Here is a 13,846-nt window from a genome sequence, read left to right on the forward strand (position 1 = left end):
TGATTGTCTCTGTCTGCATTTGTGAGTCTGATTGTCTCTGTCTGTGTTTGTGAGTCTGATTGTCTCTGTCTGTGTTTGAGAGTCTGGTTGTCTGTGTCTGTGAGTCTGATCGTCTGTCTTCATACTGAGTCAGTGATTGTCTCTGTCTGCATTTGTGAGTCTGATTGTCTCTGTCTGTGTTTGAGAGTCTGGTTGTCTGTGTCTGTGAGTCTGATCGTCTGTCTTCATACTGAGTCAGTGATTGTCTCTGTCTGCATTTGTGAGTCTGATTGTCTCTGTCTGTGATTGTGAGTCTGGTTGTCTCTGTCTGTGTTTGTGAGTCTGATTGTCTCTGTCTGTGTTTGTGAATCTGGTTGTCTCTGTCTGTGTTTGTGAGTCTGATTGTCCCTGTCTGTGTTTGTGAGTCTGATTGTCTCTGTCTGTGTTTGTGAGTCTGGTTGTCTCTGTGTTTGTGAGTCTGATTGTCTCTGTCTGTGATTGTGAGTCAGGTTGTCTCTGTCTGTGTCTGTGAGTCTGATTGTCTCTGTCTGTGTTTGTGAATCTGGTTGTCTCTGTCTGTGTTTGTGAGTCTGGTTGTCTCTGTGTTTGTGAGTCTGATTGTCTCTGTCCGTGTTTGTGAGGCTGATTGTCTCTGTGTTTGTGAATCTGGTTGTCTCTGTCTGTGTTTGAGAGTCTGGTTGTCTGTGTCTGTGAGTCTGATCGTCTGTCTTCATACTGAGTCAGTGATTGTCTCTGTCTGCATTTGTGAGTCTGATTGTCTCTGTCTGTGTTTGAGAGTCTGGTTGTCTGTGTCTGTGAGTCTGATCGTCTGTCTTCATACTGAGTCAGTGATTGTCTCTGTCTGCATTTGTGAGTCTGATTGTTTCTGTCTGTGTTTGTGAGTCTGGTTGTCTCTGTCTGTGATTGTGAGTCTGATTGTCTCCGTCTGTGTTTGTGAGTCTGGATGTCTCTGTGTTTGTGAGTCTGATTGTCTCTGTCTGTGTTTGTGAGTCTGATTGTCTCTGTCTGTGTTTGTGAGTCTGATTGTCTCTGTCTGTGTTTGTGAGTCTGATTGTCTCTGTCTGTGTTTGTGAGTCTGATTGTCTCTGTCTGTGTTTGTGAGTCTGATTGTCCCTGTCTGTGTTTGTGAGTCTGATTGTCTGTGTCTGATCGTCTGATCGTCTGTCTTCATACTGAGTCAGTGATTGTCTCTGTCTGCATTTGTGAGTCTGATTGTCTCTGTCTGTGTTTGAGAGTCTGGTTGTCTGTGTCTGTGAGTCTGATCGTCTGTCTTCATACTGAGTCAGTGATTGTCTCTGTCTGCATTTGTGAGTCTGATTGTCTCTGTCTGTGTTTGTGAGTCTGGTTGTCTCTGTCTGTGATTGTGAGTCTGATTGTCTCCGTCTGTGTTTGAGTCTGGATGTCTCTGTGTTTGTGAGTCTGATTGTCTCTGTCTGTGTTTGTGAGTCTGATTGTCTCTGTCTGTGTTTGTGAGTCTGATTGTCTCTGTCTGTGTTTGTGAGTCTGATTGTCTCTGTCTGTGTTTGTGAGTCTGATTGTCTCTGTCTGTGTTTGTGAGTCTGATTGTCTCTGTCTGTGTTTGTGAGTCTGATTGTCCCTGTCTATGTTTGTGAGTCTGATTGTCTCTGTCTGTGTTTGTGAGTCTGGTTGTCTCTGTCTGTGATTGTGAGTCTGATTGTCTCCGTCTGTGTTTGTGAGTCTGGATGTCTCTGTGTTTCTGAGTCTGATTGTCTCTGTCTGTGTTTGTGAGTCTGATTGTCTCTGTCTGTGTTTGTGAGTCTGATTGTCTCTGTCTGTGTTTGTGAGTCTGATTGTCTCTGTCTGCATTTGTGAGTCTGATTGTCCCTGTCTGTGTTTGTGAGTCTGGATGTCTCTGTGTTTGTGAGTCTGATTGTCTGTCTTCATACTGAGTCAGGTTGACTCTGTCCGTGTTTGTGAGTCTGATTGTCTCTGTCTGCATTTGTGAGTCTGATTGTCCCTGTCTGTGTTTGTGAGTCTGATTGTCTGTGTCTGTGAGTCTGATCGTCTGTCTTCATACTGAGTCAGTGATTGTCTCTGTCTGTGTTTGTGAGTCTGGATGTCTCTGTGTTTGTGAGTCTGGATGTCTCTGTCTGTGTTTGTGAGTCTGATTGTCTCTGTCTGTGTTTGTGAGTCTGATTGTCTCTGTCTGTGTTTGTGAGTCTGGATGTCTCTGTCTGTGTTTGTGAGTCTGATTGTCCCTGTGTGTGTTTGTGAGTCTGGTTGTCTCTGTCTGTGTTTGTGAGTCTGGATGTCTCTGTGTTTGTGAGTCTGATTGTCTCTGTCTGTGTTTGTGAGTCTGATTGTCTCTGTCTGTGTTTGTGAGTCTGATTGTCTCTGTCTGTGTTTGTGAGTCTGATTGTCTCTGTCTGTGTTTGTGAGTCTGATTGTCCCTGTCTGTGTTTGTGAGTCTGATTGTCTGTGTCTGTGAGTCTGATCGTCTGTCTTCATACTGAGTCAGTGATTGTCTCTGTCTGCATTTGTGAGTCTGATTGTCCCTGTCTGTGTTTGTGAGTCTGGATGTATCTGTGTTTGTGAGTCTGATTGTCTGTCTTCATACTGAGTCAGGTTGACTCTGTCCGTGTTTGTGAGTCTGGTTGTCTCTGTCTGCATTTGTGAGTCTGATTGTCCCTGTCTGTGTTTGTGAGTCTGATTGTCTGTGTCTGTGAGTCTGATCGTCTGTCTTCATACTGAGTCAGTGATTGTCCCTGTGTGTGTTTGTGAGTTTGGTTGTCTCTGTCTGTGTTTGTGAGTCTGGATGTCTCTGTGTTTGTGAGTCTGATTGTCCCTGTCTGTGTTTGTGAGTCTGGATGTCTCTGTCTGTGTTTGTGAGTCTGATTGTCTCTGTCTGTGTTTGTGAAACTGATTGTCTCTGTCTGTGTTTGTGAGTCTGGATGTCTCTGTCTGTGTTTGTGAGTCTGATTGTCCCTGTGTGTGTTTGTGAGTCTGATTGTCTCTGTCTGTGTTTGTGAGTCTGGATGTCTCTGTGTTTGTGAGTCTGATTGTCTCTGTCTGCATATTGAGTCAGTGATTGTCTCTGCCTGCATATTGAGTCAGTGATTGCCTCTGTCTGTGTTTGTGAGTCTGTCTGTTTCTGCCTATGTTTGTGAGTCGGATTGTCTCTATCTGTTTTTGTGAGCCAGTAACTGTGAGTCAGTGATTGCCTTTGTATTTGTGAGTCAGTGATCGTCTTTGTCTGTGTTTGTGAATCAGTGATTGCCTTTGTATTTTTGAGTCAGTGATTGTCTCTGTCTGTATTTGTGAGTCAATGATTTTTCTGTGTTTTTGACTGTCTATATCTGTGTTTTTGACACTGTAACTGTCTACATTTGACATCGTGACAGTGTGACTGTGTTTGTCGATATCAATAATATGTGTCTGATTCATTTCTGGATCTGTCAATTTGTACAAAAGTTCGAGAGCATCCTTCTGTTCCTGTGACTGCCAGAGACAATCTACAGGTCATCTGTAGACTGTTGAAACTGACAACATGAAATCAACACGCAGCAAAGTAAGTATATCACTGACAAGTTAAAGACAAGTTCAGAGAAAGAAACTGTTAATCCTTATCATTTAATAGCTCTGACATATAAAATGTACATTTATAGCCAATTTACACACCTCAGATAAAATTCTATACAGTTTTTGAATTCTGACGTTGATACACGTGAGGCCGTAAAGTAATAAATTCACTAATCTGTTTACACTATCTCAAATAACATGGTTAGACTCAGGTGCACTTCCTACCAACTTTCTGCCTAATATAAAGGCAGCAGACCTGTGATGTTTTTTCCTGAGACATATTTCCCATAAATTAAGCACTAACCGTGTGCTATATCAATCCATAATGTACTAGTCTGACAGTCCCAGCGACGGAGGAGGAGCCGGATTTACGATCATTTAACTCCCAGCAACTGTCCAGCAATCTAGGAGGGGGAGCTTATCACTAGAAAAACATTCCAACTAGGTATCGCTATCACACTGGAGAGAAGACCACGGGAATCATGGGTAGTGCACCCCTATCCACACTTAAACAAACAGGTGCATCGCTAAATCCCATCATTAAAACCTCCTTCCCTGAACAGAGAAAAATGAAACTCTACATCTCCACCAAGGAAAAAATTTCCCCTTTCGTAATTACTTTACCATCCATGTTTGTAGCCAGACTCCAAACGATACATTTCGCCAATGAAATCGAGCAAAAAACTACAACTTCTGACATCCAACTGCCAATCAAGTCAGTCAAGAAAGGGAAACCAAATCTAGCCCAAGTTTGGACAGCTCATAGAAAAAACCTCATGCCATGACAATATGGAACAAAAAATATTTCTGCTTCTTCCTGAAAGTTGTACCTCTGTATAAAAGTGCAGGAAGCCATTATCTTGAGTACCCATGTAATCAGGGTAATAAGATAATCAACTCCAGGAACATTACATGATTACATAACCAAGAACAGGGCCATTATACTGTCTCCCTTGGTTCGAATGTATTGGACTAATATGGCAGCGAGGGAATAGCCTATGGTTTTTATTTCTTTAAAGTGCTTAAATATCTTCTCTGGTTCAGAGTACAAAATGAAAATTAAAAGTCCTTCCCTTATATTGTTAACGACCTAAGTTAAATGGAAAACGTACCTGGGGTTCCCAAACTAAGGATGTAAATGAGGTGCAGGTATGCTAAACTATACTGATAACAGACTCATTACATGGAACCATTTCTGTTGATTATACCTGTAAAGTTATATCATTGGGTGTGTCTTGACCGAATCACCGGTAGATTCCAAGAAAACGTGTACAGCTGATTGCTGTTTCCGGCTTAGTTTACGAGAAAATACACAAGGTAATCTTAATCCCTGGATGTAAAACAATGCCTAGCAGAACAAAAAATACAATTTAAACGGTAAATTAACATGTCTGGTGATTTTTTATCTCATTTTTCGAATTTGTACTGACCATGTTTCTCATCACCCGTTCGTTTACCGGAATTCGCTGAAGGGGTAGATCTACCGTGTAATTTTTTTCTGCGCTTGACATTCGATTTTTTTCTCTCCAAAATACTGAATCCGCTAGAGGGGGGTGCACATTTTACATGGGTGCGCACTATACTCAAGAAAATACGGTAAGTGAATACAGAATGAACCGAGATGTAAGCTAGGGTCTCAATGTTCACTTTAGCCAAACCCTTGTCCTACAGAATTTCAAAGGAGATAAAACTGGGATGCATTATTTAACCCAATTTACTGGAAGTCCCAAAATGTTTCTCCTTTACTTTCCTTCCTTTTTTATAACAATAACAAAAAGCCACTGAAATTGCCAAAATATTTTCATCCACTGCACAAAGTCAAGGCTGGTTGTTGTCAATCATTCATTCACATAAAAAAGATATTCTGTGTACATTTCAGAAATGTGACTCCCAAGAGACAATCACCAACTTGATAGTTCAGTTTACATTTGCATGTTGTCAAGGCTTGATAAATGTATTTTTCATGTATGGCTGCCATTAGAAAATCATAGCTCCCACAAACATTTGCTAAATGCTGAAAAACACAAGTTTGAAAGAGTCTAAGGACTTTTTTACATGTTACTATTTCAATTATTTCACAAAATTTTGTCTTTTCAATCTGCTAAATGTAAACAAAATAAGGACACATTTCATGTCTTCCCATGCACGCTTAACTTCCTTGATCATAAAATAACTGACACTGAATAATGCTTATTTGAATTTGTCTACTGGGCCGTTATATTTGCTGAACTCTTGACATCCCCCTGTCATTTACGACTAAACAATAATGACACGCAATGTCAATTTCATACTTCATGCATGCTTCTCAAGATATGATATTTACATTATTGAATCAATAAATTGTTTGGCAATCGAGTTCAGCAGACTGCCATACTTGAGCGCAATATCACTTATAATGTTTATATTTTTCAGAAGTTGATAACCATGACACATTCATCTTTGCCCCCTCAGCAAGACAACTATTGATAACCTACTACAATTATATCATGTCCCCATTTATTATTAACAAAAATCGATAACATTATTATTGCAGCTTCGATGCAACAATGCAAAAAGTATAAATAACAATTTGGATTAATCAAACATAATATTTTCATTTTCTTGATAATTAAATTTATTCATAGGAATTACAGCCGAGTGGCTTTTCAGAAACATTAATGCATGTATTATTAATAATGAATTCTATTCACTACTGATAGTTCTAGTTGTGAGTCATATCCAAAAATACTAAAAGGGGAATTTTCTCAAATGTTGGCCTGCTTGATTAGACAAATTCAGAAATATTTTTGGCCATTATTATTAGAAGAAGCACAAAGAATGTGAAAGGGGGCACTGAAATCTGGCTACACAGAGAGTGTTCTTGAAGACTCAGAACAAGGTCTGTTCAAGGGAAGCAACTTAAGGACCAACCACTTCATATTCTGGGAAGGTAAGAGGGGCGGAAATCTTTTCTAAGAATTGTTCCAGGAAATAAATAACGGCTGTCAAGGTTTACCAAAAAAATTAATTGTTTGCAGGCTTGGGTTATCCTGAATATAATTGTGTTGTGAAAATTAATTCAATTGTTCATGCGCTTCTTTTCACAGACAAAAGATTTGTACTGTCTAAAATTCAGATTAGGTCTTAAAGAAATTGTCCAGTCTTAATATCTCCAGGTCATGCCCTGATAAGTTAGCCCAGCCTCTTCATATCTCCAGGTCATGCCCTGATAAGTTAGCCCAGACTCTTAATATGTCCAGGTCACACCCTGACAAGTTAGCCCAGCCTCCTAATATCTCCAAGTCATGCCCTGATAAGATAGACCAGCCTCTTCACACGTCTCGAGGTCACACCCTGACAAGTTAGCCCAGCCTCTTAATCATGTTAATATCTCCAGGTCATGCCCTGATAAGATAGACCAGCCTCTTCACACGTCTCGAGGTCACACCCTGACAAGTTAGCCCAACCTCTTAATCATGTTAATATCTCCAGGTCATGCCCTGATAAGATAGACCAGCCTCTTCACACATCTCCAGGTCACACCCTGACAAGTTAGCCCAGCCTCTTAATCATGTTAATATCTCCAGGTCATGCCCTGATAAGATAGACCAGCCTCTTCACATATCTCCAGGTCACACCCTGACAAGTTAGCCCAGCCTCTTAATCATGTTAATATCTCCAGGTCATGCCCTGATAAGATAGACCAGCCTCTTCACACATCTCCAGGTCACACCCTGACAAGGTAGCCCAGCCTCTTAATCATGTTAATACCTCCAGGTCATGCCCTGATAAGATAGACCAGCCTCTTCACACATCTCCAGGTCACACCCTGACAAGTTAGCCCAGCCTCTTAATCATGTTAATATCTCCAGGTCATGCCCTGATAAGATAGACCAGCCTCTTCACACGTCTCGAGGTCACACCCTGACAAGTTAGCCCAACCTCTTAATCATGTTAATATCTCCAGGTCATGCCCTGATAAGATAGACCAGCCTCTTCACACATCTCCAGGTCACACCCTGACAAGTTAGCCCAGCCTCTTAATCATGTTAATATCTCCAGGTCATGCCCTGATAAGATAAACCAGCCTCTTCACACGTCTCGAGGTCACACCCTGACAAGTTAGCCCAGCCTCTTAATCATGTTAATATCTCCAGGTCATGCCCTGATAAGATAGACCAGCCTCTTCACACATCTCCAGGTCACACCCTGACAAGTTAGCCCAGCCTCTTAATCATGTTAATATCTCCAGGTCATGCCCTGATAAGATAGACCAGCCTCTTCACACATCTCCAGGTCACACCCTGACAAGTTAGCCCAGCCTCTTAATCATGTTAATATCTCCAGGTCATGCCCTGATAAGATAGACCAGCCTCTTCACACATCTCCAGGTCACACCCTGACAAGGTAGCCGAGCCTCTTAATCATGTTAATACCTCCAGGTCATGCCCTGATAAGATAGACCAGCCTCTTCACACATCTCCAGGTCACACCCTGACAAGTTAGCCCAGCCTCTTAATCATGTTAATATCTCCAGGTCATGCCCTGATAAGATAGACCAGCCTCTTCACACCTCTCCAGGTCACATCCTGACAAGTTAGCCCAGCCTCTTAATCATGTTAATATCTCTGGGTCATGCCCTGATAAGATAGACCAGCCTCTACACACATCTCCAGGTCACACCCTGACAAATTAGCCCAGCCTCCTAATCATGTTAATATCTCCAGGTCATGCCCTGATAAGATAGACCAGCCTCTTCACACATCTCCAGGTCACACCCTGACAAATTAGCCAAGCCTTTTAATCATGTTAATATCTCCAGGTCATGCCCTGATAAGATGGCCCAGTCAGCTCATTCAGGTTCAGGTCACACCCTGACAAATTAGCCCAGCCTCCTAATCATGTTAATATCTCCAGGTCATGCCCTGATAAGATAGACCAGCCTCTTCACACATCTCCAGGTCACACCCTGACAAATTAGCCAAGCCTTTTAATCATGTTAATATCTCCAGGTCATGCCCTGATAAGATGGCCCAGTCAGCTCATTCAGGTTCAGGTCACACCCTGACAAATTAGCCCAGCCTCCTAATCATGTTAATATCTCCAGGTCATGCCCTGATAAGATAGACCAGCCTCTTCACACATCTCCAGGTCACACCCTGACAAATTAGCCCAGCCTCCTAATCATGTTAATATCTCCAGGTCATGCCCTGATAAGATGGCCCAGTCAGCTCATTCAGGTTCAGGTCACACCCTGACAAGTTAGCCCAGCCTCCTAATCATGTTAATATCTCCAGGTCATGCCCTGATAAGATAGACCAGCCTCTTCACACATCTCCAGGTCACACCCTGACAAGTTAGCCCAGCCTCCTAATCATGTTAATATCTCCAGGTCATGCCCTGATAAGATGGCCCAGTCAGCTCATTCAGGTTCAGGTCACACCCTTATAACTCAGATCTGTCAATTTGCTAATAACCCCGGACTTGAAGCAGCTAACATGATGAGAGATCAAACATGTTTATCAACAAACAAAAACATCACACAATTTTTAGTCACCCTTTAAGTACTGATTGGGAGAAATGTGGCAACAACTCATAAAGTAAACTTTACTGCCAGGTTAAAACTTGTACATGGCCACAGTGATGAAGCTAGTTACCAAAGATTCTGTGTGTTCAGTATCATAACTCAAGCACACAAGTCATAAACTGACATTCTTGAGATACTTGGAACCCAATAATATTCAGAAAATGCATGCCTGTTTTTATTAACCGACCATAATAAATGGCCATTTCTCACCACAAATATTACCAAAAGGCTTTTCCTTTCATGTTCCCAAATAAACTCATCTTAGAGAACACTCTTGCACATGTGTTGGTCCAAAAAGTTAGTATTTGAGTAATGTCGCCAACACATGAGGTGTTAAAAAAAAAAGCAAAGAAAAACACACACAAAATTGAAATAGAAAAAAATCTGGAGAGCTACCATGTCTCTCACATGTCTTGAAATTTCATCTCCAACCTGGGTAAATACCAAACCAGCCATTGTCACCCTTTCCAACAGATCATGTTCCAAAATAATATATTCCTGAAATGTGCTCAAGTCTGGCACTTCAATCAGTGGGAATAACATGAAACTAAGGAATAATTTCTGTGCTAAAAAGCCACCACACAAACTCAAAACAGCAAATGCCATATGTTTCATTCCCAACCGAGGGAAACATTTGAGCTTCTTCACAAAATGTTTTCCTAGTTGTCTGAGCTTATTCGTGAAAAGATGAACTGGTACTATGCAAAACACTTCACAAGATAAATAAACATGACAGCTTTATGATTTGGTATAACTAAATTATGACAGATGCATTCCCTGTGAAAGCCATTACAGTGATGTATGCATGAATGAGACCTGATTTTCCCTTCTCTGTCATCAGAGAACAAAAGCATGGAACTGCTGGAAAAACGAGATACCATAATACATTGAAACTGCATTTTCACATGGAAAACCAAAGTGATTCCAAAAAGCTGTTCCCTGTAAACTACTGCACAAGATATCATATTGCGATATCTGTCACTGATTGGAACTGATGGAAAATCAGGACCGCTATTTCTCTGTGTATTCAGAAAACAGCAACACAAAATGACCTTTACTTTCTATTAGTCATAAAACGATAACATGCTATGAAATGCATCAAATCATCCAGTTTTACTTTCTCCTTATAACTTGCCAGGATACCTGAACAAAAAAAACATATTTTGGCTCAAGGTAAGAAAACGTAAGATTTGGATGATCAAGGCCTGTCTTAACCATCATAAACCCATGAGACATATTTCAAACAATTTGAGATACAAGTTTCTGATTCAACCTCATTTCCAAGGTTTGCAAATTTTCACATAGCTGATGCAGCTTACAGGAAACTCATCGCATCTAAATCTGTTGGATTGTTACCTCCACAACATGGTATGGATTTTTATTCACAAATTGCTCTTGGCACTACAATTGTTATTCTATGAGTCACAGCAGTAACAACACCAAGATGATAAATGAACCAGTACCAGATTTGGTACATTAAGAACCCAGGGATAATACAAATTTGGGTAAGACAAATACTTATAAATAAATTGCAAGTACTGGTACTAAAATGGGCGGGGCTTGTGTTACATAATTGCGCTAAACCATGTCACTTACATAGTATCTTAGTCTACAGTTATTTTTGTGTTAATCATTTAATAAGCTGTCTGTGAAGTTATTATTGTTAACATAGTTATTTATAAGAATTGACTTCAATATATTTTTGTGTCTACGGAGTTATAAACTTAAAAAGCAGTGTGCACACTTTGCGGAAAGTCAGCTGCGTATTCACAGTGTGCACATCCGTTTTTACGTTTATATCTGCATAAATGCAAAACTTATTGAAGTAAATTTGAAAAATAAAAGACTACATACTCTATTTCATTTTAATACGATGAACAATAAAAGTAATTAAAACTATCATGAGTATCGAATCCTGATATATATTTTGTATACCGGTGGGGGTGTTTTTTTCAAGCAGAACTCTTGCTATGTTGAATATGGTATGCTTCTTAAGCAGGTCTTGTAAACTGTTTTTACTTATTTCATCCCTTGGGCACTACACTTGTCTGACTGCATCCAATTCCTAAACTGCTCTCATAACAGTTTTTTCCACATCGACAGAGCCTACAGCCCAGTGTTAGAATGGTTGATGGTTGATTTCATATTCCACAATTAGCATATAAAATCATATTTTCTCGAAGGCAGGTATTATGTCCACATGACGAGGTTTAATCATTAAGTAATTTTCTGGATGCTGTCAGATCTTTGACAGGAATATGGATTGAATGAATCTTGGAATATGAAAGCAAAGAGTTCAAACTGAAACAGAATAAACATTATTTTTTTTCAGTTAATATGGTTAATGCTGCACGAAATAATGACTCCAATATTCACATTTTGGAGTTTATGGATTTTTCTGCAACTACTAGCAATATCCTATATAGTTGTAAATGCTGAGGCAATATTCGATGAAATATGCAAAACTTGTAATAGAAAGAAACCACACACCATCTCAAGCAGACAATGATCATGAGACAGTCCACAGTATATTCCAAACTCTTCATAAAAGTATATACATTCACTTGTCACTCGCATGTAACTGTTTCACATTATCAGTGACCAACTATACAGGAATTCTAAATAGAGGCCAACCATTTGATATTTAAAAAAAAAAAGATTTGTCTCTGAAAAAAATAATTATGCAAAATCACCCCCTCTCCATCCAGAAAATCAAATGGTTGGTGTCTAAGAAAGGTATTGGAAGCTGGGTATTGGAAGTCTAGTTGTGGAAGTGTTGAGTCATCCCATTCAAAGTTTTAACCCCTGTTCAATACCCAAAAAATGTTAGTCCAGGTTGTACTATCATATTGTGGGAAAACTACTGGAAGCTGCTTATAAGGCCCCCAACGGTTTTATGTTTCTGGTCTTTTGGTTCTGACAAAAATAATGGGCCAATGCTGCTTTTATTAAAATGCAGTTTTCCCAGTTATACATAAAAGTTCAGTAGAATGATGTCTAAACTGCACTTGACAAGCCAAAAGGCCTTATCATCTCCCCACCCCCATCAACACACACAACACACACAGACACGCCATGCATCATGTGCAATGTGTGTTTTCATTTTGGGGAAAGCAGGTAAGAGTTAACTGTCCTTAATTAAAAATCGAGAAAATGAAAAAAAAAAAAACTGGGAAGAGGAGTCGGTAACCGTGCACACTCACTACACTGTTTCATCTTAACAGCATAAGTTCATGTTAAGGTCAGCCATGAAAAGACATGGTTCATAAAACCAGGGCCTGAAGACGAGTCTGGTCCACAAAACAAGTTTAGCACTATGGCTGTCAGAAACTCCCATTCATTAACATAGACTTATGATAGCACCAGATCCTTTAGTTTAACTGATCCCAGATCAAGTTTGGTGGCTCTGTCAGTGGAAGAGGTCAAGATGACATGAGTCTTTCAGCATCAATATTATTGGTATCTCCATCACGTGACCCTACCTTTTTTATGATTGGTTTTGCGATGTTCAAGTGATCACACAATGTGTTTCTGATTGGTCGAATCTCCTCCACTGGATTGTCCCTGTAACATAATACAGTACATCAAAATACATCAAAAATATTGACACAAAATTGTAATTTTAAGTTTTCATGTCTGTTTGTTGTTTAATGTTGCAATATTCCAGCTATATGATGGTGGTCTGTAAATAATCAAGTCTGGACCAGACAATCCAATGATTGACATCATAAGCATCGATCAACGCAATTGGGATACGATGACATCCATCAACCAAGTCAGGGAACCTGACCATCCGACCCCATTTGTTTGCTCTTTCGACAAGCATAGTTGCCTTTTACAGCAAGCATGGGTTGCTGAAGACCTATTCTACCCTGGCCCTTCAATGGTGCAATCAAAGAAGGATCAAGTACCGGTAACTCATTGGTGAGTAAGTTGGGTTTAACACTGCTTTGAACGGTATTGCAGTCATATCTCCGCGTGCCAGCATAACCTGAGAGGAAAACCCCAAGTGGTGACTTTTACCACTTTGTGACTCAGGGCGAACTATCTCAAACAAAATTTGCTTTACAAATGTAACAACAGAAAAGATAAGCAAATCGATGACTTATTTATGAAACACGTTACAGCAAGTCCTAGACTGACATGGTTTTCATCACAGTTGATACATTAGAATAAGGTGCTGAAGACATTCACTTCACAAAGTAGGTTCATTCAATACGGGAGCAACTTTTATATCAGTCGCCGACATGGCTGAAACGTTTCTATGTATAGAGCCAATGACTGAGTAGGTGGGAAAGTGAGATTTGGTTATTTCAATCAATCTTTCGGTTTTATTTTGCACAGCATGGGGGAAAAGTTTAATAAAAGGGATGCATATTGGCAGCTGAAATTGTATTGCAATATATTGTGATGTAAAGTGGCCACACTGGATACATATCAGAGACAAGATTACTGTTCTATGGCAGAAATTCTAATCCCGAACTTTCGTTGAAAGTGTTTGTTTATTTCAATTACGTAAATATAATTTAAAATGGGGTGGTGCTTTCAGATGCTGTCTTATTCCTTTTTTTCACCTTGTTGGCATTTTACATTCTACGGGAGTAATTGGAGCAGCTTAACATTGTTGCAGTTGTTCGTTGCCATTCTGTACCGACAGCATGCATGAAGACATCACACACTAGCCACAGCTTAGCAGCTGATGTCACTGCTAGATAGTGTATGTTACAGTTCCTGTGGTCA

At 40.1% G+C, this 13,846-nt stretch overlaps 1 protein-coding gene across 1 annotated transcript in view; it reads right to left on the minus strand.

Annotated features, from left to right (window-relative positions):
- The window catches only part of LOC124132814 (tubulin-specific chaperone D-like), an 89,522-nt gene that overhangs the window by 4,602 nt on the left and 71,074 nt on the right, over nt 1-13,846 (minus strand). Inside the window, exon 37 of the mRNA XM_046496955.2 lies at nt 12,589-12,670. Coding sequence (XP_046352911.2) covers nt 12,589-12,670 — 82 coding nt within the window. The remainder of the gene's footprint in view (nt 1-12,588; nt 12,671-13,846) is intronic.

The sequence above is a fragment of the Haliotis rufescens genome, unplaced genomic scaffold, assembly GCF_023055435.1.
Source record: "Haliotis rufescens isolate VD_foot unplaced genomic scaffold, xgHalRufe1.0.p SCAF_11, whole genome shotgun sequence".
NCBI classification, from domain to species: domain Eukaryota; kingdom Metazoa; phylum Mollusca; class Gastropoda; order Lepetellida; family Haliotidae; genus Haliotis; species Haliotis rufescens.